The sequence below is a fragment of the Somniosus microcephalus genome, chromosome 4 (assembly GCF_052327205.1).
Source record: "Somniosus microcephalus isolate GS21.2 chromosome 4, FLI_Smic_1.0, whole genome shotgun sequence".
NCBI classification, from domain to species: Eukaryota; Metazoa; Chordata; class Chondrichthyes; order Squaliformes; family Somniosidae; genus Somniosus; species Somniosus microcephalus.
The window spans coordinates 252,977,320-253,004,803 of NC_140990.1; the positions used below are offsets into that span (position 1 = coordinate 252,977,320).

The window sequence follows — 27,484 nt, forward strand, 5'->3', positions numbered from 1 at the left end:
TGTGACCCCAAGCTTCCTGTGGCTGTCCTCTTTACCTCACCCTCCCATTCCCATTGACTGTCGTTGGTGTTGTACACTGTTACACTGAAACCAAAAGCAAGCTTGAAGAACAGTATCTCATCTTTTTAGCACCCTGCAATCCTCTGGTTTTAACTGATCTCAGACTTCAGCTATATGTTCATTTTCAAACAACAAGTAAAAAACTACATATGCTGGAAATCTGAAGCAAAAACAGAAAATGCTAGAAACGCTCAGCAGGTCAAGCGACATCTGTGGCAAAGAACAGATCATTTCGGGAGCAGACTATTCTTAAAAGCCATGATCTTATTGAATGGTGGAGCAGGCTTGAGGGGCCGAATGGCCTACTCCTGCTCCTAGTTCTTATGTTCTTAAAACTTTGCACCCAAAATGTTAACTGGTCTGTTCTGCCTGACCTGCCAAATGTTTCCAGTATTTTCTGTTTTTGTTGTACCTCATTTTCAAACCTGTTCTTTAATTTCATACCTGACCTGCAGATTTCCAATGTTTTTCACCTCTCCCACTTCCTCACATTTCTCGAGGCTTCCCACTTCCTCAGCTATTTGCACAACTTTTGTGTCTGGCTATTACGTGACTGAAATAATCTGTTAGATTCCACTCATGATTGCTCTCTGGATTTGTCTTATTTTAATACAAATGTTTCCTCCTTTTTTCTGATTGTATATCAATATGCATGTCTGCCTCTTATTTTCAGTTCTGAAGAAAGATTCACCCCGAAACATAAACATGCCTTGTTCACTCCACAGATATTGACTGACCTATGTGTGTTTCCAGAATTTTCTGTTTTTGTTTCAAAATTGGGCAAACTGGATGAACATTTGAGTGACCCAAGTGGTATTGCAATTTTTCGCATTCAGGATAAAAATGGATAAGGAAATGTCCGTTAATACAGTTGATCATTGCTTTTCTTTTGGGGAAGCAACTGTGTATATTGACATGCTCTTGGGGACCCACTGGATTAATTTGCAAAAGGCATGGGCCTGGATTTTGCAGTAATAATAATGGTGAGGCTATTGGAGCTTGCCATTATCACTGGGTAAATCGAGGCAGCCACTTCTGGCACCGCGCATGTGTGGAAATATGGAAGTTACTGTCAGTGATACCCCACTCCTCCACAGGGTGCGCTGTTGTAATTTTCGCTGATAGACTTGGCATTGAAATGACTAATGCCGTGAACTTGCTGTACTTGCCCACCAGTTCCACACCAAAAACGGCTAAAAAAGTTGGGGCTGGTGCATTCGGGAGTGAGTGAGTTTTTAACGGCGTGGTAAGTGATAATTACTGATGAACAACCTCTTGAGCCCTGAAAAATCAATTTTACAAGTGTGGAGTCTCATTCCCTCAGAAGAAAATTAGTGTTGGAGATTTAAAAAAATAAATTAAAAAAACTTTTTCTGTCTGTCTCTTTTATCTCTCCCTTAATCCCATCCTTATTTTGCATTCTGTACATCATTTAAATCTAATTTATATTTCCTGCTTAATGTAGTGTCCGTGTGTTGATAAAGACACTGAAGACAGGAGTTGGTTCATAGGTATTTACTAAGCAAAGTCTTTGGGGGGGGGGGGGGGTGGTTCTAACGGATATACACAATACACAGGCTTATATAGCCCGAGTGGCAATCACCGGCACCGCAGCACACCTGGGGCTCTTAAAGGCACATACACTACAATTCCTCCCCTTTTAGCTAACCAGTACATCATATTTTAAGTAATTATTAATTACATGTTATAAGCAAAATAATATACATTGCTGTAGTTAATTAATTATAAGTCAGTCTCTCAGGAGGCTTCCTGACTCGGTCCGGATAACGCCTCGGGGGTGTAGTAGTTTCTGGTGGTGGTGTAGGTTCTTCTGGCAAGGCTGATTCGGCTTGAATGCCAGTGTCTGGTTCATCGGGTTCCAGTATCACCGGATCGGAGGTAGATATGGGTATCTCTACTTCATCGTTAGATGTATAGAGTGGTGGTGTAGGTTGTCCCTTTTCGGATGACTTTATGATTTGGTCAGCATGGCGCCTTATTATGCTTTCTCCGATGTCCACGGTATACATCAGTGGTCCTAGTCGTGTGCAGATAGTTCCAGGCTGCCATTTCTCGGTACGGTAGTCCCGGGCCAAAACTTGTTGACCTATCTGGAAGGTTCTAGTTGGCCTTTCATTCATGCCTTGAAACTGCCGGTTCTCCACGTCCCTTCTGATGTTGGGCTTGACCAAATCCAGCCGGCATCTTAGGTTTCTATTGAAGAACATCATGGCGGGAGTTTGGTTGGTAACCATATGTGTTGCATTCCTGTATGCGAATAAGAAGTTATCCACCTTGTGCTGAAGTTTTATGTCTTCATTACCCATGGCCTTGATGGCCTTCTTGAAGGTCTGGACAAACCTTTCAGCCAATCCATTGGTGGCGGGATGGTATGGGGCGGACGTGTAGTGCTTAACCCCATTGTTTTTTAAGAACTTTCTGAATTCTTCGGACACAAATTGCGGTCCATTATCAGAACAGATCTGTTCCGGCAGCCCATTCCTGGCAAATATGGTCCTTAATACTGTGATGGTTTTTTCCGTGGTGGTGGAGGACATCTTTATTACCTCCGGCCACTTGGAGTGTGCATCAACCGCGATTAAGAACATTGAGTCCATAAATGGACCAGCAAAGTCGATGTGTACCCTTTGCCATGGAGATGAGGGCCACTCCCATGGATGTAGAGGGGCTTGTGGTGGAGCGTTTTGGACCTTCTGGCATCCTAGGCAGCTCTTGGTCATTTCTTCGATGTCTCCATCGATACCTGGCCACCACACAAACGCCCTGGCTAGGTTCTTCATTTTCACTCCACCCAGATGCCCCTCGTGAAGCTCCTTTAGCACTTTATCCTGGAGTTTGGGTGGAATCACCACTCTGGATCCACACATCAAGGTTCCTCGGCACACTGACAGCTGTTCTCTTCTTTGCGAGAATGCTGGCAACAGTGGTTCGCCATGTGCTGGCCATCCCTTCACCGTTAAATCGTAGACCCGTGAGAGAGCCGGGTCATTTCTCGTTTCCCTTTCAATGGCAGAATTTGTTACTGGTAGACATTCCACTATGGTAGAGTGGAACATCTCCATTGGGTCTACTGTAGGTGCCTCTTCTACCGTTGGCAACGGTAGGCGCGATAAACCGTCAGCATTCCCATGCTGTTTTGATCCTTTGTATTCTATGTCATATTGGTGTGCCCCTAGGAAAAGGGACCACCTCTGTAGCCTTTGTGCTGTCATAATGGGAACACCCTTTTTAGGGTTGAATATGGAGACGAGGGGTTGATGGTCAGTCAACAAGGTAAATTTTTGTCCGTGTAGGTAATGGTTGAATTTCTTTACTCCCCATACCAGGCTGAGTGCTTCCCTGTCGATTTGGGCATAGTTACGCTCAGCTGAGTTCAATGAGCGTGACGCAAAAGCTATCGGCCGTTCCGAGCCATCAGGGAATTTATGCGATAATACTGCTCCTATGCCGTAAGGGGATGCATCGCACGCCAGTCTGATTGGCAGTGATGGGTTGTAATAAGCCAAAACTTCTTTGGATGTGATTAAGTCTTTGCATTTATGGAAGGCACTTTTGCAGTCTTCGTTCCATTTCCAAATTACTCCTGTTTGTAGCAGTTCATTAAGAGGGTGTAGAAGAGCTGATAAGTTCGGTAAAAATTTATGATAGTAATTTATTAATCCCAGGAACGACCTTAATTGTGAAACATTTTCAGGTGCTGGGGCTTTTATGACCGCCTCAATTTTTTCAGGTGACTTATGCAACCCTTCCTTATTTATTATGTGGCCACAATATGATATTTGATTTTGGAAAAATTCGCACTTGGGGCGATTTGCTCGTAGGCCCCGTGCTCTCAGCCTAGTGAGCACCTGCTCTAAATTGGCAAGGTGCTCGTTGTCGTTTTCTCCTGTTACAAGGATGTCGTCTAGGTAGCATTGAGTCCCTGGAATCCCTTGGAGGACTTGCTCCATAGCTCTTTGCCAGATAGCTGGAGCCGATGCTACTTCGAAAACCAGTCGATTGTACTGGTACAGACCTTTGTGTGTATTTATCGTGAGATTTTTTAGAGGCCTCTTCAAGCTCCATCTGTAGATATGCCTGTGCCAAGTCAATTTTGGTGAAACGTTTCCCTCCGGATAGTGAGGCGAAAATATCTTCTATCCTCGGAAGAGGATACTGTACCGTGTGAAGGACCGGGTTTACAGTCACCTTGAAGTCTCCACAGATGCGAATTTTTCTCTGTTCTTCAGATTTATCATTCTTCAATGCTTTCTTCATGACTGGGACGATGGGTGTTGCCCACTCGCTCCAGTCTATCTTGGATAATACGCCTGCCTTTTCCAAATTCTCCAGCTCTGCCTCGACTGCTGGACGAATTGCGTATGGCACCGGTCTTGCCTTAAAAAACTTGGGAATTGCCGCATCTTCCACTTTTATTGAGGCGGTGATGCCTTTCAAGGTTCCTAGTTTCTCTTGAAACACTTCCTTGGCGTTGGCCAAGATGTCTTTTAATCGTTCAGGTATGACGTCATCATTTTTTTCCTTACTGGTCACCGTCAGTGCCTGAATGGAGTGCCAGTCTAAACGTATTTTTCTGATCCATTCACGTCCCAACAGCGGTGGACCACCATCTTGTAGAACGTACAAATACAACTTCTGTATTTCCTTGCCGTTGTATACAACAGGCACCCTTATTTTTCCTTTGGGGTATACTTTCTGCCCCGTATATGTTTTCAAGATAATGGATGTGTCTTTTAAAGGTATATGCGGAAATAGCCGCTCGTAATCCCGTCTATTTATGACGGTCAGAGCTGATCCTGTATCTAGCTCCATTTTAACTGGGGACCCTGCTATTGTGCGGGTAACCCAAATGGTCTGGTAATCTTCTTTGGCAATTACATTATGTAATTTGAGAGAGCTTAGTCTCTTGTTCCCGGAGTCGCTATCGCTCTTCTGGTCTTCGGAGCTACTGTCCGTCATCATTTGTACCTTTCTGTGCTTTTCTTTATTGTTTTTTTTCCTGTTAGTGGATTTTTTGTTTCCAGATTGGCACACACGTGGAATGTGTCCCATCTTTCCGCATCGCCTGCATGCTTTTTCCTTGAACCAGCAGTCCCTCTGGTCATGGGTGGATCTGCTGCAGCGATAACATCTCTCTCAACCCCGTGTCATTTCATGGGTGCCGAAGTCCTGTGGCCTTTGCTGTATCTCTGCAGCTCGTATTGCACTGAAAGCCTTGTCCAGTGTTAAATTTTTCTCAGAAGATAGCTTTTTTTGTGTTTCTACACTTAGGGAATCGCAGATGAATTTGTCTCGCAGAGAATCTGCCAGTCCTGCCTCCAATTGGCAGTGTAGGGTATCAACAATCTCCTCAAAATTCTTGTCCATCGGTTCGGCTGGAGTGATTAAGTTTCGTAACAGCTTGTATGTCTTTGTGCCCATTTAGATCCAGAAGCACTGAAGCTTTTTTTTTTATCTTCTATTCCATTTGCGGTGCAATATACCTCCACTCTTTCCACATATGTGGTCCAATCCTCTATCTCGTTATCAAAAACATCAATATTGCCAGAATTAGGCATCTTAGAAAAGATATGGCGCTTCCCGCGCTTTTCTTTCTTTTCTGTAGAAAAGATATGGCGCTTTCCCGCCGCTGCTGCCGATGACAACGCTGTTTACTGCGGTTTCCGTTTGTTTTATTTTTTTATTCACTGTTGGAGACTCGTTCCCGCCGGAGTTTTTGTCCAGGTCTGAACGCTGACCTGCTTGCCGCGCCGGCCGTCTCCCGAGTGCTCCCTCCCAGTCCGTTATTGCTTGCCTCCGATTTCGCTGCCTGTCTCAGCTGTAGAGCCAGCCGCTGGAGCCCCAGCCTGACGCCCAGGAAGGATTTAGCGCAGTACCTGCCACCAGCTTGGCCAGCTGGTGAAACCACAGCTTCTCTCACTTCCTTGAGTCTTCAGGACGCCCGAGGAATCGATGTCCTTGAGGTGCTGCCGAATTGCAGGTAAGTCCGTTTCCACTTCGTTGCCACTGTAGTGTCCGTGTGTTGATAAAGACACTGAAGACAGGAGTTGGTTCATAGGTATTTACTAAGCAAAGTCTTGCGGGGGGGGGGAGGTGGTTCTAACGGATATACACAATACACAGGCTTATATAGCCCGAGTGGCAATCACCGGCACCACAGCACACCTGGGGCTCTTAAAGGCACGTACACTACACTTAATACTTCCTGGTTTGAACTTTGCACGTCTCTCTGAGGATTCTTCAATCTGGGTGAAGAGCCTTGCTGTTTCTTGTCACGCTCACAGACGCCACAGATTTCCTGTAGAGGGCACCGCGCTGGAAACTGCACCAGATTAGTGCAAATCTATGCTGATGAACCTACGGAAACTCATGGGGCAGCTGTCAGCGAGGTAAACGGCGGGCCCCTGATCAGCTACCCAAAGGATAATAGTATTGTCATTGCAGAAAGCCTGTTTTATTCAGGTACAACAACTGAAATAACATTGTTTTCTGTACTTGTCCATTAATTAATCAGAAATCTGATGATTTTGTAAACCTCAGTTTGAAAACCCAAGCTTTGTGAAATACGGTGAAACCTGTAAATTAGGGACACCTAAGGGATTTAGAATTATAGAATAGTACAGCACAGAAGGAGGCCATTCGGTCCATCGAATCTGCACCGGATCAGGTTTCCTTTATTTGCAGGTGTCCTTATTTTCAAAGTGGCCATTATATGTACAGTAAACTGGATGAGTCAAATATTGAAGGATTGGCTGCAATGTCCCTCCTAATTTTTTTGGATTGCGCAAACCCTTTAACGGACTGCGTGGCCCATGCAGGGTTTTCATTGGGAAGCTGGTTCACCGGCTGCCAGCCTAAAGGGAACGTTGATTGGCTTCATCTTGTGTCACATTTTTTTTTGCCCTCATTCCGGATCATGCCTAATCTGGAGCCCTACCAGTGGGATGTGATTTGGTTTCCTAGTCCATTGCCATCTCGTGATCCTTTTCCATCGAGGAGGGGATGTCCTGATTCCTGGATCTGCTACATTGGCAACCTATACAAGGCAAGGTGGCTGCTGTAGGGCCGGAGTGCTTGGCAGATCCCAGCCAAATTTGGAGGGAGCGAGGGAGAGAGAGTTAATATCTTGCAGACCCTTGTCAATAGCTGATGTACTGGTGGAGCAGAGCTGCCAACTCTGGTTGGAAGCATTCCTGGAGGTTTGATCACATGTTTGATGACATTGGATCATGTGACTTAGACAAGGAAAGAACCAGGATGCCACCCGAGAGCAGGCGAAGAGGGGAAACTTGAGACGGGGGGAAAAGGGAAGCCATTCTCGCCATCTCTGCCCCCCAGCCGCCATTCCACAGTCTCCCTCTCCCCCAACTCTTAAGGCCCCACCCCTGCGATTTCAGCAACTCCCCATACCCTCCCCACCCCACCCCCACATGACTCAACACCCTCCTGTTATTTCAGAGCCCCACAATTCCTGACTCCTCCCCCGCCCTCAGATGGCAGTTTCCAGCTTTTGAATAATGTGGATTTTTATCCAGCATCCACAGTGGCAGAGAAATTCTTTTTATCTCTGTGACAGAGCTGTGCATGCATTCAATCCCAGGGAGATAGGGTTTTCTCTGCTGCCATCTATGCTGGGTAAAGAAAGCTCCATTACACAAAAGCCATTTTTTATCACCCACTGCTGCCTCGTACTTAGCTGCGTGTCCAGTGTTTTAAGTTGTAAATGGACATGGGGCATTGAAGGCTGTCCGTAGTTCGCAATTCGCAAGTGTCCATGGTTTCAGGGGGCAGTTTGTATCTATTATAATGTAAGTTATTTGGAACTGTCAGTAAGCATCTGTTTTTTGCAAGTGTCTGTTTTCTGGGGTGTCCATTTGTACAGGTTTCACTAACAGTAAAAGAGTTCCAAGTACAGTAGAATTCTGCCCTACTGAAGTTGTCTGGACCAGGATCCATTCGATACCGCTAGAAATGAAGGGACTGCAGGAGAAGACAGCCCACCTGCCGAAGTTCTGATACTCCAAGGATTCCCCAGTTAGTTTATCCACTTAGGTATGTGGTACTTGGGCCCAGTAGGATGGGATCTCATTCTACAGGGAAAAAGACTCAAAATGGACCACTTGCAATCAATTGTTGATGGAAAAAGTATGTTGTATTACTGAATCTGTCTAGTACACCTGTCAGGGTGTAGAAACTTCTGTGAAGCATCTCTTTTTTATCAGTAGACCAGAGTCCTTTGTGTGGTGCCTTGTTGCCTCCCCTGGTGGCCCAGCTAAGGTCAGGAATTCAACCTGTGACGATCGTGGCTACAAACATTGGTGAATAGGGGAGTTTGTTTTTGTATTATTATTTAAAATGGAGGCTGCTCTTTTTGAGCTACAAAATGCAAGTCAGACGTTCAGTCTTTGGGAAGCAGATAGCTGATATAGTGGTTTACTTTGGTTGGACAGCAGATTGAAAAGTCTTAAAATATTTAGGTTATAGATGCTGTTTCTGGTCAGGCATTTCATGTTCTTAACAAGTCTTTTGTTTAAAAAAAAAAGAAAAATTACCTAGCTTTCTACTTCATTCATCAATTCTCTTTATATAAAAAAAAATATATAGTTTCATCAACTTGTCCTTTTTTTAAAGATTTGTTTATCTGACCTCTTGCTTCTCTACTCTTTTTTTGAGGTTTACCATTTAGTGAATGTACTCTTTGCTTATTCTTCCTCCCCAAACTCGTCACTTTACTTCTCTTAAGAAATTCTAGCTCTAGCTGTATCACCATTGCTACTTGTGGGAATATGTCAAATCTGTACCGTTAACCCTCTCCCATTTGAATGTTTCCCATTCTTTGTGTGTTTTCTTATTTGCAAACTTTTTTCTTTCTAATTTATCTGGGCTAGTTATCTCATTGAAATTTGTTTTAATTTCCTGTCAAGTATCCCTATCTTTGACTGTACTCCTTTTTGAATTTTATATTGAATCAAATTATGTTATGGTTGATGTTTCTTAGACATTCCGCTACCCTTACTTTACTTACTTGCCCTACTTCATTTCCAAGAACTATATTTAGCACTGCCTCTTTCCCTGTTGGAATAAAATATTACTGAGCAGAAAATCTGGACATATTGTAGAACCCCTTACATTACTTTTCCCCCAGTTTATCTTTGGATATTTGAAGTCACTATGATTGTTATGAGGAAGCTGAGGATACCAGCTCAGAATGCAAAGCTGGACAAGGTAGTCTTCCTTTGGTGTACATTGCAGAAAAGGGGAGTGTGCATTCTATAGGACAAACCACTGGAGCTCAGCAAGACATTACATAGAAACATAGAAGATAGGAGCAGGAGTAGGCCATTCGGCCCCTCGAGCCTACTCTGCCATTCAATGAGATCATGGTTGATCATCCAAACTCAGTACCCTGTCCCTGCCTTCTCCCCATATCCCTTGATCCCTTTAGCCTTAAGAAATATATCTAACTCCTTCTTGAATATATTTAATGAATTGGTCTCAACTGCCTTCTGTGGTAGAGAATTCCACAGGTTCACCACTCTCTTGGTGAAGAAATTCCTCCTCATCTCTGTCCTAAATAGCTTACTCCTTATCCTTTAGACTCTGACCTCTGGTTCTGGACTCCCCCACCATCGGGAACATCCTTCCTGCATCTAGTCTGTCTCGTCCTGTTAGAATTTTATAAGTTTCAATGAGATCCCCCCTCATTCATCAAAACTCCAGCGAGCATAAGCCCAATCTCTCCTCGTATGTCATTCCTGCCATCCCAGGTATCAGTCTGGTGAATCTTCACTGCACTCCCTCCATGGCAAGAACATCCTTCCTCAGATAAAGCGACCAAAACTGCACATAATACTCGAGGTGTGGTCTCACCAAGGCCCTGTACAACTGCAGCAAGACATCCTTGTTCCTGTACTCTAACCCTCTCACTACGAAGGCCAACATACCATTTGCCTTCTTAACCGCCTGCTGCACCTGCATGCTTACCTTCAGCGACTGGTGCACAAGGACACCCAGGCCTCGTTGCACTTCCCCTTCTCCCAATCTATTGCCGTTCAGATAACAGTCTGCCTTCCTGTTTTTGCCACCGAAGTGGATAACCTCGCATTTATCCACATTATACTGCATCTGCCCAATCACCCAACCTGTCCAAATCATACTGGAGTTTCTCGGCATCCTCCTCACAGCACACACGCCCACCCAGCTTTGTGTCGTCTGCAAACTTGGAGATATTACATCTAATTCCCTCGTCTAGATCATTAATATATATTGTGAATAGCTGGGGTCCTAGGACCGATCCCTGCGGTACCCCACTAGTCACTGCCTGCCACTCGGAAAAAGACCCGTTTATTCCAACTCTTTGCTTCCTGTCTGCCAACCGGTTCTCTATCCAAGTCAGTACCTTGCCCCCAATCCCATGTGCCTTAACTTTACACGCTAATCTCTTATGCGGGACCTTCTCGAAAGCCTTCTGAAATTCCAAATACACCACATCCACTGGCTCTCCCTTATCTATTCTACCAGTTACATCCTCAAAAAATTCCAGTAGATTAGTCAAGCACGATTTACCTTTTGTAAATCCATGTTGACTTTGTCCGATCCAGTTACTGTTTTCCAAGTGCTCTGCTATTACATCTTTTATAATGGACTCTAGCATTTTCCCCACTACCGATGTCTATAATTCCCTGTTTTCTCTCTACCACCTTTTTTGAATAGTGGGGTAACATTAGCTACCCTCCAATCCATGGGAACTGTTCCAGAGTCTATAAAATTTTGGAAGAATTAGACGGAAGTCTGAAATTCATATGTAGCTTAGAATGGCTGTTTAGTAGAAAAAACACATTGAGGTGTAGAGCAGATGCCTGTTTGTGGGGAGGAGCTTATTGTCTGACCCTGGTATTGTAGCCTGCTTCAGAGAAATTTTTCAAGAAAATGGTCACGGGGAAAACTTGTCCTTCATGCAAGTTTTATTCAAAATTAAAACAAACTCATCATTGTTATTGGAAAAACAAAAGTAATCGATAAAAATCTGCAAGGCACTTGAGTGTTTCATTATGCACAATTAAATAGCTATATTGGCTTGGAATTTGCGTTCAGCGACGAAGTGACGGCGCTCGCCGCTGACCTCGAAGAAAGCTGCCCACAAAGATCTAGCGATCTCTGTGGCATGAATTTCAGCTTTCCCGACCTTTGTTTGAATCTGGTGCCAAATTAAGCGAATGTCCAGCAACAGTGATGTCATCAAGCAGGCTAAGCAGCCAATCACGTTGAACAACTCTCACAGACAGCAAACAGGAGTAAAATGCACAGATTATAATTTACTTTTGATAAATTTTAGAGAGCGAAATAAAGATTGGGACATATAGGATTAAGGTAGAAGCTGAACTATCATAAACAAACTTAATTTTTTTTTAAAAACCATGTAATTCTTTATAGTAATGGAAAAATTTGACATTCCATAAATATAAAATTAGTTTTTCAGGGCCAGCAGTCAATACACCGTTAAAAACCCAATTACACCTCTTTCAACAAGGCTCAACTTTTTCGGAGGAGGGTGGTGGGTTTGAACAGCAATATTCCAGCGTAATAGGGGAAGTTTTCACCAGGAATTGTGATTTGAATTGATTGTCGGCTCTGGGGAGTTACACAGCGCAACCTGTGGAGGAGCAGGAAATGACTGACAGCAACTTCCATGTTTATCTGTGCACGCGATTCCAAAAGTTACTGTCACTTTCAGAGGAGTAATGACGGTGAACGCTGACAGTTTCGCATCATTACCACTGCAAAATCCAAGCCATTGACTGTCTTTGATTTTGACTTGCACAACCAATGAGACATGTCGCACACTATTGATTTCCACTTAAAAGCCTCCTCCAACATGTATGTAGTGCAAGGACTTTTACTTGGTCCATGAAGCATGTCATACTTATAACACGTAGCTTTTTTAAAATCCTGTTTTTATTCAGTGGTTTCTAACCCAGTAATTTTGCATTCTGATTGTTACTGAGTAATTTGAGTCAGCATGGTAGTGATCAAAATGCTATCGTCATTGCCTGACGGATGCAGATCAGAACTTATCTGTGCTCACTTCTTATCTTATCTTCCTTTAAACATCAATAATCTTCAAACCAATTCAAACCTGAATTTGGCACAGCAGATTGAAGTCGGCAGCCCTCGTTCAGCTAGATATACAAATCCTCTTTTTTGTATTGCATTTCAGATCCATCCATCATGGATATTTTGAAACATAAATGCTTTCTAGAAGAGATATTATTTTGGACTGTCAAATATGAGTTTCCGCAAAAAATGGTAACCTTTCTACTAAATATGTTACCTGATCAGGACTATAAGGTATGTATATTGGATCTATGTATGCATCAGGTTCACTGGTAAACCTTTGTGTTTTTAAATACTGTACTACCAACTTAAACCAAATAGTAACTTATTTTAACCCTTTCCCATACCATACAGGAACATTTAAATCACGTGCTTTTTAAAAATAATCTTGATTGCAACACCATAGAAAGGAAACTAGATTCAATTTAGAAATGTTATCTCTCAATTTAATACAGAAAAATTTTACAGATGCGCTCATAATGCAATTGCATGTCTGAGACCATTATGCACAATTAAATAGCTATATTGGCTTGGAATTTGGTTCCAGCAAGGCAGTTTCCTGTTTATATTGCCTGTCTTGAACTGTAGTTTTGCTCAGGAGTGCATGTGTGGTTACGTCCATATACAGAGCTCCCTTCTCGGTGATTAAATTTCAAATGTTTAAATTTCAAATGTTTAGAGAGCATAGGCAGAAGTGTGCACTAACCTCCAGGCTTAAATTTGGTTTGTCCCTGGTGTTGCAAAACCAAGTGTTGTAAGACTGCCTCCTTACTACAGTCTCTTGGAGTCAAGTTTCAATTTTCAATTTCAATTTTATTTATCACATAACTAAATACAAGAAGTGAAATCTAGTCAGTGAAATGCTTTTTTCTTGACGAGCCGAGAGCACCAAGCAGCAAGAACACTTCGCTGCCTGGTACGCACGGAGCCCGCAAGGACGGCAGCCATCTTCATCGGCGCCATCACAAAAAAACACATACCAACATATACACGCATACATACTTTAAATATAAATAAAGCAGACATAAAATAAATAAAGACATAAAAAAAGACAGCACATAAAATGAACAAGCAATAATGTAAAAAAAGTCATTTCTACAGTAATTACATTGATATTTCTACCCAGGCTTCTAGAATAATCTCTGGCTACAGGATGGCCGCCCTGGGAGAGCATCATGAGGAACTCACAACTTATAATTAAATAAAATTAATTAATTAATAAAATAAAATAAATAAAGTGCTCCCTCAGTCTCTTTTAGATGTTTCTCCTCTGTCTCTCTCGATGTTTCTCCTCGGTCTCTCTCTCTCTCGATGTTTCCCCTTGGTCTCTCTCGATGTTTTTCCTCTCGATGTTTCCCCTCGGTCTCTCTCGATGTTTCCCCTTTCTCTCTCTCGATGTTTCCTCTCAGTCTTTCTCGATGTTTCCTCTCAGTCTTTCTCGATGTTTCCATCTTGGTCTCTCTCGATGTTTCCCCTCTCTCTTTCTCGATGTTTCCTCTCGGTCTCCTCCACACTCCTGGCCTGCACATTACCCCTGGCTGTCCCACTTGGCGTTCTGGTAACCGGGTTCCTCTCCAGCTCTCGCTCCTTCAAACTGCTCTCTCCAGCTCTCGCTCCTTCAAACTGCTCTCTCCAGCTCTCGCTCCTTCAAACTGTCCTCTCCAGCTCTCGCTCCTTCAAACTGTCCTCTCCAGCTCTCGCTCCTTCAAACTGCCCTCTCTCCAGCTCTCGCTCCTTCAAACTGCCCTCTCTCCAGCTCTCGCTCCTTCAAACTGTCCTCTCTCCAGCTCTCGCTCCTTCAAACTGTCCTCTCTCCAGCTCTCGCTCCTTCAAAGTTGATACAGCATCAGTGTTTTGAAGCAGAAAACACTTGGATATATATCCAACGTTGCTTTTATATTAGAGTGCAGTTATATTGCAATAGTTGACCTCATGATGATACCAAGTTCATAATCATCTCAAGGAGAAGAGCGTAACATCTGTAGTAACACTAAAGTTTAGTTACTTTGTCTTTAATAATTACTGAGATTATTTATTTATATGGACTAAACATCTGTTTAAGTTGCCTTCTACTTGGTGTATTTACCAACTGAACAATTGACATTTTAATGACATGGCGATAAATAAATGCAGACATGTATTCTACTTTTCTGAAACGAGAAACCTCTTCTATTTATGAAACTAACATTTCAGCATATTTCTGTGTGAGGTTTCCAGTGGCAATTCTAACAGTACTAGGCTGTTACTTTTTGACATATTGGTGAATGTGAGTCAGTACTGCTTATTTTATGTCAAATCTTGCAATTTTATGTAACTTTTTGCCATTTAAAAACATTATAGAAAGAATAGATGCTTATCCCTTTCCTGCAGGCCCCTCGCCATATTTTGCTTTTTGGAGTTGGGGCAGAATGATGCAACTGGGTTTTGCAACCTTACTGTTGGTGATCCAAGATCAGATGTCAGTTGTTTTAAAATTGTGTAGCCTCACTTTTTGTACCTATGCTTCTACCCAAATTAAGATTACATTGAAAAAAAATCTTCTATGTACTTGCAGCCCTGATTCCCAATTCATATTCGCAGAAATTATTTGCATTAAGTATAAGAACCCCAGATTAAAACCCCAGTCCAAAAATGTGCGAGTTAGGTTGATTGGCTATGATAAATTGACCCTTAGTGTTAGGGGGATTAAATACGTGGGGTTACGGGGATAGGGTGGGATATGTGTTGGTGTAGGGATTACGGGGATCGGGTGGGATATGTGTCGGTGCAGGCTCGATGGGCCGAAATGGCCTCTATCTGCACTGTGGGGTTTCTGTGATTCTGTGATTAAGGTGGGGGGGAAAGGCAGTGTTGGAACTGCAACATCATTGTTTTCTGGTCTTGCTAATTGCTGCAGCCACTAAAGTAAGGAATAAGAATATACTCCTGTAAATTGTAATCGTCCTAAAGCAAGAATCTCTGTATTAACTGTTGCAATGAATATAGAAAAATTGAATTCATATGGGTTGAAACTCTTGCTGTCTCTGTTCAGTGTGTACTATATTATTAAAGCAAGTAACTAAGAAAATTCGGTTACTTGCAATGGAAATCTTTTAATTTTATATTTTTTAAAACAGCAGCTTCCTTGATTAGGAAGATGAGTAAGTAATCTGACCTGATCTGAGACCTGCTTTTGCACTAATTGCAGCAAGGTGCTTGAGCACCTATTTTGTTGTGTAGATTTTTAAAAATATGATCCAGCTGAGATTGAGAATTCAATGTTGGGAACAGTGGATATGGATATGTGCCCTACCACTCTCTGGTGTAGTATGTTGATGTGTGAATAGTTGATCTTAATTTCCCCCCTTCAGATGTTTCTTACTATGCCCCTCCTGTCCTGTGAAGATGATGCCTCATGCTTCCATGGGTGGAGATGGGTTTCAGGTAGTTAACGCAAATTGTTGTTCCTCACCAGTGAGTGTTGGTGGACTGTTCGATTCATTGATCATTCATTTGCATTTCTGTAGAAGTTGCTAGATGGTATACAAAGCAGGAACTCTGGATCCTTTTATCTCCTCTCCTGTCGAGGGTTGCAGCTATTAATTTGGTATCCTTAGCCACTTTGGTTAAGATGGGGCAGATTTAGAACTTGGGTCTTGGTTTTACCAAAGTTAGTAAATATGAACATATGGAAATGACGGGCAGGAAAAGACCAGCTGGTCCATCAAGCCTGCCCCACACTCATGATGGCTGGAGCATCATGACTGGACACTTTCTAACTTTCTCTCCCCTCCCATGTCATCTCCTGAGAAAGGCAAAAAACAGGACAATAAGTGAAGATATTCCTCTCTGATCCCCTCAGGCGATCGAAACGCATTTAGAAGACCACATGTTACTCTTAATCCACTTACCTTCCAGATGATATGATCTCTGCCCCAATAAAATGTTGCAGTTTTAATTTTTACTTTTTTTTTTGCAGATAGCTTTTACTAAAACATTCGTTCAGCATTATGCCTTCATTATGAAAACTTTGATTAAGAGCCATGAATCAGACACTATGTCCAATAGGATTGTTCATATTAGTGTTCAGTTATTTAGCAACGAAGAGTTGGCACGTCAGGTGACTGAAGAATGTCAGCTGCTGGAAATAATGGTCACTGTGTTACTTTATATGATGGAAAGTTGCCTTATCAAAAGTGAGTTGCAAGGTGAGCTGAAATTCAATTTTATGACATTCTATTTTTGAAGGCTGCTTTTTTCAAACATATTATACCTTGCAATATGAAATAAAAATAGTTTCTTGTCTTTGTTTATTTAATTGGTTCACAGGTAATTTTTTCACACTTCATCACTTTTGGGATTTTCAAAATTGCCTTGGTTTGTAGTCATTATTTTGTTGAAAGGAAAAATTGAGTTTTCCTCTAATTTTGAACTCTGAACCTGCACATATTTTCATTTTGTATTATCTTGTTTCTCACTATTTAGATGAAGAAAACAATTTTCACGTTGTTGTAAACTGTGGTGAGCCCCTCCTAAAGAACAACACCTATTGGCCTTTAGTTAGTGATTTTATAAATATCCTTTCACACCAAAGTGTAGCAAAACGTTTCTTGGAAGATCAGGGCCTTCTGCAGATGTGGATGAATTTTGTTTCCTTCTTTCAAGGTATGTTTCTTTTCTAAGGATTATATAATTATCCTGTTTTCAGAGACTGCTATTTTAAGTGGCCATCCAACAGTTAGTACTTGGAATACTTATGCACTGCTTAAATAAAAATGGTATTGCCCCATTCTTTAGTCCAGTGCTATACAGATTGTGAAATAGTTATTAGTTGAGGGACTTTTCTACAGAGTTCAGATGTGAATTTGTTAACTAAGTAGCTTGGTCTTTTTACATACTGATGGCAAGGAGACTTTGCCTTTTAAATATGCTGTCTGTTAAGTTTTGGCAGGAATATTGCTACCAAAAGACAGTATTAATTGTTTTGTAGTTATATTTTTGCTGACTCGCCCTGCAAAGATGCCTATGCCTGCTGTTGCCAAATTCTATTTATTTTGGGTTGCATGAAGTGTTAATCTCATGGGCTGTGTAGAGAAGTTTTAAAATTAAATATTTTGTTACTTTCTAAATTTTCCAACCTAAAGGTCAGACGGGTGACCTGGCTCTAGCTACCACTGCTGGGTGCACAATACTGTACAGGTAGACTATCCTTTATCCGAAAACCTCGGGACCAGCCGTGTTTCGGTTTTAGGAAAATTTCGAATTTCGGAAGGTGCGCGAAAACACTTCGGTTTTCAGAGGTAATTCGGTTTTCGGGAGTGCGGATAAAGGATACACTATCCCTTATCCGGCAGCGTCGGGTCATGCTTTGCGCCACTTTTTCGGCTTTCAGAGGTTTTCTGGTTTCGGATGTGCGGATAAAGGCTGGTACACTTACGCTGAGCGATTTCGGTTTTCAGAAGTGCGGAAAAATGCTACACTATCCCTTATCCAGCTGGGCCTGTAAGTCGTGCGCCACTCTGGTCATGTCGTGTGCACGACTTACGCTGACCGAAAAAACCTTTGGTTTTTAGAGGGTTTCGGTTTTCGGAAGTCCGGATAAAGGGTAGTTACCTGTAGTATGTTTCCTTAGTTATTTTTCCCTTGGGGAAACTCTTCAACTCCACTTGGTGAAAGCCTAACACGTTGAGATTCGCAACTTGCTATTTATTGGGAACTGGCTGCATTCAACATAGAAACAGTGGAAAATGATGCTGCCTGCACATGGCGATATTGTCTGGTGTTTTTCTTTCTTTCTAATACACTTACCAAAACATGTACAACATAAGAAACTTTACATAAACAGTAAGAGAATCGGAATGAATAAGTGTACAGAAGTTTTTGCTGAGGTTTGTTTTGTAACACTAAATGCCATGTCTTTCTCTTCCTTTCTTCCCTTCCTGCTTTAATTTGATGAACATGACCGATATCAATGCTGAGGAATAGAGCACATGACACACTTGTTGCTAATAACTGCGTCAAGCAGTTCCACATCAGGATTCAGGATTAGGTGCAAAATAAAGGTTCCCCTGATATGCCCCAACATTAATTTTAACCTCCGAAGAGCATGGCTCAGTGTACGAGTGTGACATTTTTATTTACTATTGTAGCCATTGTTGTGGCCTTTGAGTGAGATTGATAGTTGGTGCCAAGTTAGGAGTTTTGCACAATGGCCCACACTCACGGTGGAATGGGTTGAAACCATCCAATCTCTCTCCACAAAGGACTTCTACAGCTAACAAAGAGGAGACTTTCACCCTTAAACATGGACAGGTTTCATACCCAATTCCTAGAGGTGAAAGGACAATGTGCTAAATCCCTGCACTACAGATTTATTTTTTTTGAAGTGAAATTCCTGGGAAACTTTAAACCCACCTCCAGAGAAGTAGTAATCCAGTACTCAAACCTTGAAATCTGCAATTTGCCAATGATGGTAACATGACAGTTTATATCACCTTTTGAGTATTTTAGGCTGATAGTAAAGTTTTTAAAATTATCTTGTGTTCTTGTTCATCTAATTTTTCTAGGGATGAATTTAAACAAACGAGAGCTAAATGAGCACGTAGAATTTGAGTCACAAACGTACTATGCTGCATTTGCAGCAGAATTGGAAGCCTGTGCACAGCCAATGTGGGGACTTTTAACACATTGTAAAATTAGGGTAAGATATTTCATTTGATGTGTTGTCAAGGCATTTGAAATAATGTGGAATTGTATAAAATTATACTAAAATCTGAAATAAATGAAAAATTACAAATGTTGAAGTAGTTACTGGAGTAGATTTAATTTCTGAGGTTTAATAAATAATGGAACCACACTGGTAACATGCTAGTACAAGTGATCAGATTTGTGGCTTATGTCCCTTAATGTGCTTGCTTTACTTGAGCGAGAGTGTGATCCTGATTTTGTTTTTAGATTGGCTCATGGATTATGAGTTGCGTGAAATTGAGCTGTTCCATCATAGGAGTAGTAAAAACTGAAATAAAAACAAAATCCTGAAGGCTCACAGAAGGTCCATCAGTATTTGAAAGGACAGATTAACATTTAAGGCCTAGACCCATTGTCAAGTGAAAGATGGGCCCTTTTAGAGGACTAAACAAAGGGAGGTGGGGGGAAGAGAACAATAGGTAAAAATCAAGAGTTGGGTATAATGAATCATGTCACAAAAGGATAATTAATGGGTTCAATGATCTTCAAACGGGTGTTTTTGAAAAGCTGGAAAGAACGATAAAAAACTGGATGGGGAAACAAAAATTCTGTCACGCTGTGAAAAGACATTAAAAGGCCAAAAGGGGCGTGACAACTTGAAAGAAAGACTTGCATTTATATAGTGTCTTTCAGGACTTTCCAAAGCACTTTACAGCCAATGAAGAACTTTTGAAGTGTAGTCGCTGTTGTAATGTAGGAAACGTGACAGCTAATTTGTGCACAGCAAGTTCCCACAAACAGCAATGTGATGATGACCAGATTTTCTTTTTAATCTGTTTTTATTGATGATGTTTGAGGGATAAATATTGGCCAGGACACTGGGGAATAACTCCCCGGCTCCTCTTCGAAATAGTGACATTTGCATCCACCTGAGAGAGCAGAAGGGCCCTCTGTTTTTTGCCCCATCCAAAAGACTGCACCTCCGACAGTGCAGCACTCCCTCAGTACTACCTTGGAGTGTCAGCCTCGATCTTTGTGCTCAAGTCTCCGGAATGAGACTTGAACCTACAACCTTCTGACTTTGAGGCGAGCATGCTACCAACTGAGCCATGGCCACAGCTCAGTAAGGCAGTAAAGTGATATGGAGTGGGGGGAAATTTTTTTAAATAGAAGGGAGTCAATTGGAAGATGGATAAGATAAATGGGGGCAAGTAGCTAAGGTCTGAATTTACTAACGGTAATATTCAGACCAGAAAGTTGCATATGGTCCAGGAGAAAGGTGAAGCACTGTTCCAGAAGTTTGTGTTGAGCTTGGTTAATACAGTTAAGCAGACGGAGAAATCACACTTGTGGACAAATGGAGACCGTTTGCAAAGCCAATCCTCCAGTTGGTCTTCCTAATCTGAACAAGATTGCACCATCAGCAGTGATTGCAATATGCTCAATTGGAAGAATAACAAATTTCTGCTTCGCATGAAGGAAGCTTTTTTTTCAGTAGGTGACATGCTGAGGTGGAAGAGGGTGTGGAAAGCTATATAAAATAGTGTACCTTGATTTCAAAAAGGGCTTTGATAAAGTATTGCGCAAGAGACTCTCTTACAAGCTATTACGAATGACATGACATGGATGTGGATTAGTAACTGGCTAAAGGGAAGGAAGCAAAGGATAGTTGTAAGGGGACTTGGGTCCCATAGGGGCAGCATTTAGTTCGGTGCTGGGACACCTCATTTACCTAGTATACGTAAATGACCAGGAATTGCATTCTAAAGTCAAGGTAGTTAAAGCCACAGATAACATCAAAGTAAGGGAGATTGTGTAAGATCTCGACTCTTCTGAGTCCAAAGAGAGCTCAACAGAGTTTGAAGCTGTCTGATCAGTGGCAATTAAAGTTCAGTACAGACAAATGAAAGATACTACATGTATGATTTAAAAAAAAAAAGGTGTGAGTACTCCATGGATGGTCTAGATCTTGCCAAGGGGGAAGTTGAAAGAGACCTAAAGCTGTTGACCATGTCTGAGACAGTACAGGGTTGCAATAAACTGTTATTGCCAAATGAGTTGAGTTCTGCTGAACCTCTACAGAGACCTGGTCAGGCCATACTTGCAGTACTGCATGCAGTTATGGTCCCCATGATATAAAGGGGCAATCCAGGTCCTCGAGGCTGCGTACTTGAGTCTGGTCATCTGAGGGAAGAGCTACGAGAAATGATGAGGTAGAGCTCTTCAGCCTTGAAGAAATATGTCTGAGGGGACCTTTTCTAGAGTTATTTAAGATATGTAACAGGATAGAGAAAGTAAATCTGAAACAATACATTTCGATACACCAGGGCAGCAGGACAAAAGAGCACAGGTTCAGTGCTGTAAAGGGCAAGTTTAAGACAGACTATAGGAAGTACTTTTTTTTACACCTAGGATGAGCAACAATAGAAATTAGTTGCCAGAAAGAATGTTTGAGGCCAGAACATTGGACTCATTAAATAAATAATTAGACATGATAACGAGAAGATAGTAGGTTTGATATTCTGGGAGGATATAATTAAATGAGCGCCAGGACTACCTTCACCTGAACGTATCATGTGACCGTATGTGGATTTTGGGCTCTAGACAATGGTATGGAAAATGGACGCTTATTATATCTGCGATTGTTGCATGGGAATGTGCCCAGGGAAGGGCAGCTAAAAGTGGGGGTAAAATGGAAGTTAACCTGGGTAACCTTTGAGTCTCCCCTCAGAGCAAAGTAGAAAGGGATAGGAACATTTACTTGGTATTCTTGATGCATTCATTCAGTTACCTAAGCCATCTGATTTGGATGATGAGTGATACTGAGCATCATAAGAACATCAGAAATAGAAGTAGGAGTAGGCCATTTGGCCCCTCGAGCCTGTTCCGCCATTCAATAAGATCATGGCTGATCTTCTACCTCAACTGCAATTTTCCTGCATTATCCCCATATCCCTGATTCCCTTAATATCCAAAAATCTATCGATCTCTGTCTTGATAATATCCAACGACTGAGCCTCCACAGCCCTCTGGGGTAGAGAATTCCAAAGATTCACCACCCTCCTGAGTGAAGAAATTTCTCCTCACCTCAGTCCTGAATGGCCGACCCCTTATTCTGAGACTGTGACCCCTGGTTCCAGACTCCCCAGCCAGGGGAAACATCCTCCCTGCACCTAACCTGTCAAGCCCTGTAAAAATGTTGTATGTTTCAATGAGATCACCTCTCATTCTTCTAAACTCCAGAGAATATAGGCCTAGTCTACTCAATCTCTCCTCATAGGACAATTTTCCCCCCCCCCCCCCCCCACAATCCCAGGAACCAGTCTGGTGAACCTTCGTTGCACTCCCTCTATGGCAAGTATATCCTTCCGTAGGAAAGGAGACCAAAACTACACAATACTCCAGGTAGTGCTGTAAGAGTGAGAAAGCAAATTCGTTAAGGGTGAAATAAAGAAATGATTGGTAAAGAAGCAGATACAAGGTTATTAATATTGTCATTGCTGAATGCTTAATTGCAGTGAATTAGATTGCCATTCAAAAATCTTGTAATTTGACTAGGATTCTTTCGTGAATTTCTTTGTAGGAGACGCAAGAATACACCAGAACAGTGGTCAGATACTGCCTGGATGCATTGCAGGATTGGTTTGATGCCATCAATTTTGTTGATGAGGTACTGATGAAATAGAGCAGTATGTTTGCAAAATAAAGACTATGTCTTTAAATTGAATATGAATTTTGTTAATTAGAAGTAATTTAAATGTGGTTAGATGAGATAAATTGTAATGGAGTAGTTTAATCATGCACAATCATGAATTGAGCAAGTTTAAAAAAAAAAGCAACATTTATTACCTTACAGGATGTATGTTTAAAAAATTAACAGTTTCTCAGCTACATTGCAACATGCTATTCCATGTCTCCAGATTTGCCAGGAAATCACTCAGTTGATGTCACCTGTGAACTTTGTCAGGAGGTGGCTCTTTCGGGACCAGTACAGGTTGTCATTTTTTTGGTCCTTTGAGGAGGTATCCAATCTTGAAATAACTAGTTCTAGCTAGGTACTGTTTTGTACTTGGCTGATAATGATGTTTTTAGGCATAGACAGTTCGTGATTGGTACCCAAGACTGGAATACCTAAATTAGTTCCAAATCTTCATCTGGTTGCCTGTGCTCGCTTCATTTTAGAACTGATCCTTTTTGGGAGGATGTAACCAACTGAGCAATAGATGAGTTCGGAGCCAAACAACTTGGCATACGGTTTACCAGCACTGTAATTTTCCCAGTTTCAAGTACAGGAAACTTTGTGCTATCCGGCACCCACGGGACCGAGCTGCTGCCGTTGCCTCAAAACTGCCGTACTCTCCAGAGTTAATGTTGAGAGATACGGAGATTCTTATCTCCGTATTTGACAACAAACACTGTTGCTTAGCAACAGCTTCTAAACACTCGGGTGTGGCCCTAAAGCTCTGTAGCTGAAGCTGTTGCTATTGCTACAGACCTTGCACAGCTTGACTGTTCAAACAAAGCAAAAAAAAACAAACAAAAAGAATAAAAAACGGCGGCTGATTTTTGCCAGTGGCTCCAGATTGCCGGATAGCCCACCTCCGGATAGCACAAAGTTTCCTGTGATCAAAAAGGTTGAAGGAATGTTGGCCTTTATCTCAAGGGGGTTGGATTTCAAAAATGAGGAAGTGATACTTTATTTGAACAGCGTCTTGCCCAGTCTCCATCTGGAGTACTGTGTACAGTTTTGGGCACTAAACCTCAGGAAAGATGTATTGACTTTGGAAGGGGTACAGCACAAAGCCACTAAAATTATTTCTGGGCTTAAAGCCTTAAATTATGATCGGTTGTATAAGGTTGGGTTGTATTCTCTTAAGTTTAAAAGGCTGAGGTGTGATCAAATTGAGGTGTTTAAAATGATAAAGGGATTCGATAGGGTAGATACAGAGAAACTATTTCCTCTGATGGGGGAATCCAGAACAAAAGGGCATAATCTTAAAATTAGAGCTAGGGCATTTTGGAATGATTTCAGGAGGTATTTCTTTCACAAAGGGTAGTGGAAATCTGGAACCCGCTCCCCTAAAAAGCTGTGGATTCTGGGTCAATTGAAATTTTCAAGACTGAGATAGATTTTTGTTGTGTAAGAATATCAAGGGATATGGAACAAAGGTGGGTAAATAGAGTTGAGGTACAGATCAGCCATGATCTAATTGAATGGCGGAACAAGTTCAAGGGGCTGAATGGCCTACTTCTGTTCCTATATCCATCCTTGATTAATCGGACTCACAATGGTCAGGTGCTCTTGCATTCAGTAGGGCGTATGGTTCAGGTACTTTAAATTGGACAAATGCAAAAGACCACTGATTTGATAACTGTCCATTGCCAATCTGGAGACAGACAACAGACGAGAAGTGAGTTTCACCATCCATTCTTCCCATTGGACTCTACAAGAAGTAGTAACTTTCGTGGTTGGACTTTTGTCTTGGAGAGAACTGAGTTAAATCTGATTAGCCTGAATCTTGTGTGCTGGGACTTGCATTAATAGATGTAAGCATCTGTCTTTTAAACTGGTAGAAGGTGGGTGCTTGAAATCTGATTCCTTGACTATGAAAAGAGACTTCGCACTATTAAGTCTTAAGATACCAGATTTTTCAGCTGCTCATATTAATACAATCCTGATTTTAAACCTATGGCCTCGATAGATTTTATCAGTAAAGGCCAGAGAGCAGGTTTCTTACCTGCTCTTATGGATAAAATGGGTAGCATAGAATGAAACAAAGGGGAGTTTTTCAAAAAAGCCTCCTTTAATTTTAATTGTAGCAATATGTTTTTATAATCCAAATTCATTCTCTCATACATGTATTTTGGTACAAATATGGTGTTTCTTTGTACCCAGAGTGAGACTTTAAAGATTTAATAAAAAATGCAAAGTTTACATTGTCTGCTCTGAAGTTGGAAATTTGATTTTAAAAACACATAACTGATTCAACCATGGAATTCCTCTACCTGATAAATCCCATTCATTCCCACAAAGATATTCAGATTGAAGCCTTGGTGAATGCTGTCGTGGACCAAGCAACTAAGTAGTACACCTGGATGCCCTGTGAAAGCCCTAGCAATGTATTCTTGTGGACAGTTCTAATTTTTTTTTGCCGAGACTGAAACTTGTTAAAGATTGATATACTGTCTTCATTATTCTCTTTCACTCTGATGGCACAGTCCAGATCAGGAATTCGCCATGTGGGAGAATCATGGATGCACACCTGCATCCTACCACTCTGGCACAACGCTGTCCTATTAATGCCCTGGATTGTGCATGCCCTGATGGTTTTATGCAACAGTTGGGATGTAATCCTATTGCTAGATTATTTATAAAATACATTTTGACGAAAAAAGCAAAAACATTTAGGTCTGACATAGCCAGTTCTGTCCTGCATGAAATTGTGTTCAGTTTAATGTGTTCTGTTCATTGTTACAGTCTATAATAAATTTGAGTAGCATTTTGTAATGTTAGGAACAATGATATTTTTAAGTGTTAAAAGTAAACTTGATAGTAATGTGGTATAGGAGCTTCAGAATGCTTTCTTATTCTTTGTTTTTTTTAAATCTAGCCTGCTCCTAACCAGGTTACATTTCACTTGCCCCTTCATCGTTACTATGCTATGTTTCTGAGCAAGGTAAAGTCATATTAAAAATGGTATCTTGCTTTTAATAAATTAACAGTTTTTAATAACGCAATAACTGTTTCACATGTTCAGAGTTGGGTATGATGGAATTAGTGCAGTGTAATTTGCAACTTTGTTGCCTGGGCAGTAATCTGGTGAAGTTCATCGCTCAACCATTATACAACCTGCCCAATTTTTGTTCCATTAAAGTCAGTGAAATGAAAACCAGGTGACCGCCCAGGTGACGAAGTTGAAAACTACCCCTGTACAATGTAATGGTAATCATGACTTAAATAACACAATAAAGAGCCATATATCCAATTGCCGATGACACAAAGACTGATGGCATAGTAAGTAGTGTAGACAGAAGCATAAAATTACAGAGACATTGATCGGTTAAGTGTGAGGCTATCCATTTTGGACCAACAAAGATCCGAGTATTTTTTTAAATGGTGAAAAAGTAGGAACAGTGGAGGTCCAAAGAGATTTAGTGGTCCACAGATTGCTAAAAGGTAGTGGTCAGGTACAAAAGATAATCAAAAAGGTTAATGGAATGTTAGCCTTTATATCTAAAGGGTGAGAATATAAAGGGGAGGAAGTTTTGCAATAGCTATACAAAGTCCTGGTTAGACCACGTCTTGAGTACTGTGTACGGTCTGGGCAACACACCTTTAGAAAGGATATATTGGCCTTGGAAGGAGTGCAGCACCAATTCACCAGAATGTTACCAGGGCTCCAAGGGTTAGTTTATTAGGAGAGATCACACAAACTAGGCTTGTATTCCCTGGAATATGGAAGGTTAAGGGGTGATTTAATTTAGGTTTTTAGGATTTTGAAAGGAATTGATAGGATAGATAGAGGAACTTTTTCTGCTGGTGTGGGGCGTCTCGGACATAGGGACATAACCTTAAAATTAGAGCCACGCCATTTGAGAGAGTAGTTAGGAAACACTTCTTCACGCAAAAGGTGGTAAAAGTGTGGAGCACTCATAAAAAGCAGTAGATGCTATCTCAATTAATAATTTTAAATCTGAGAGCGGTAGAATTTTGCTCGCCAAGGGTATTAAGGGTTATGGAGCCAAGGCGGGTAAATGGAGTTAGGATACAGATCAACCTTGATCTCGGACATAACAGGCTTGAGGGACTGAATGACTTACTTCTGTTTCTATGTGAAATTCTTGCACAGTCTTGTAGTATCGTTGTTCTAATTCGCTAAAATGTTAGTTATTTAAAGCATAGTAGTGAGTAGATGTGATATTTTCCCCATGTCCACCCAGCAATATAAATATGAATTATGTCCTTCCAAAGTGGGTTGTGCCTGAAGAAAGTAGGGTCATGTAGTTCTCGCTAAAAGTCACAGGAAACTGAATTTAAAAAATGATAGAGGTTCTGCCGTTAAATATCGAGGCCAATGATTCCTTGGCAAAAAGGAGCATCAAAGGTTTCAAGTCGAACAAACGAGCTGAACCCCATATTCGTGCTTTCTAGTAATAGAAAACCTCCCAAACCCACAACCTCCACTATCTAGAAGGACAAGGGCAGCAGGTGCACAGGAACGTCATCAACTCCAGGTTCCCATCCAAGTCGCACACCATCCCAACTTAGGACATATATCACTGTTCCTTCATCATCGCTGGGTCAAAATCCTGGAACTACCTACCTAACATGTGGGAGTACCTTCACCACATGGATGGCAGTAGTTCAAGATGACGGCTCACTGCCACTTCTTAAGGGCAACTAAGGATGAGCAGTAAATGCTGATCTTGTCAGTGACATCCACATCCCTAGAATTCATTAAAAAAAATTCATTGAGTGAGGTATAATCTTGTTTGCCCTACTTGAGGGTGATCTGCTTCCCAGTGCTATACACATTACTCCAGATGAAGACTAACCAATGCCTTATACAGTAACTTGTGATATGTTTAATATACTGCTGCCAATGTAAACTAATAGCAGTTT

General features: G+C 41.5%; 1 protein-coding gene across 1 annotated transcript in view; it reads left to right on the forward strand.

The window, feature by feature from the left end:
* ubr3 (ubiquitin protein ligase E3 component n-recognin 3) overlaps positions 1 to 27,484 on the forward strand; it is a 381,077-nt gene that overhangs the window by 35,085 nt on the left and 318,508 nt on the right. The window contains 6 exon segments of the mRNA XM_085986233.1: positions 12,299 to 12,429; positions 16,154 to 16,382; positions 16,660 to 16,839; positions 18,741 to 18,874; positions 22,445 to 22,531; positions 25,473 to 25,538. Of these exon segments, the coding sequence (XP_085842359.1) occupies positions 12,299 to 12,429; positions 16,154 to 16,382; positions 16,660 to 16,839; positions 18,741 to 18,874; positions 22,445 to 22,531; positions 25,473 to 25,538 (827 nt within the window).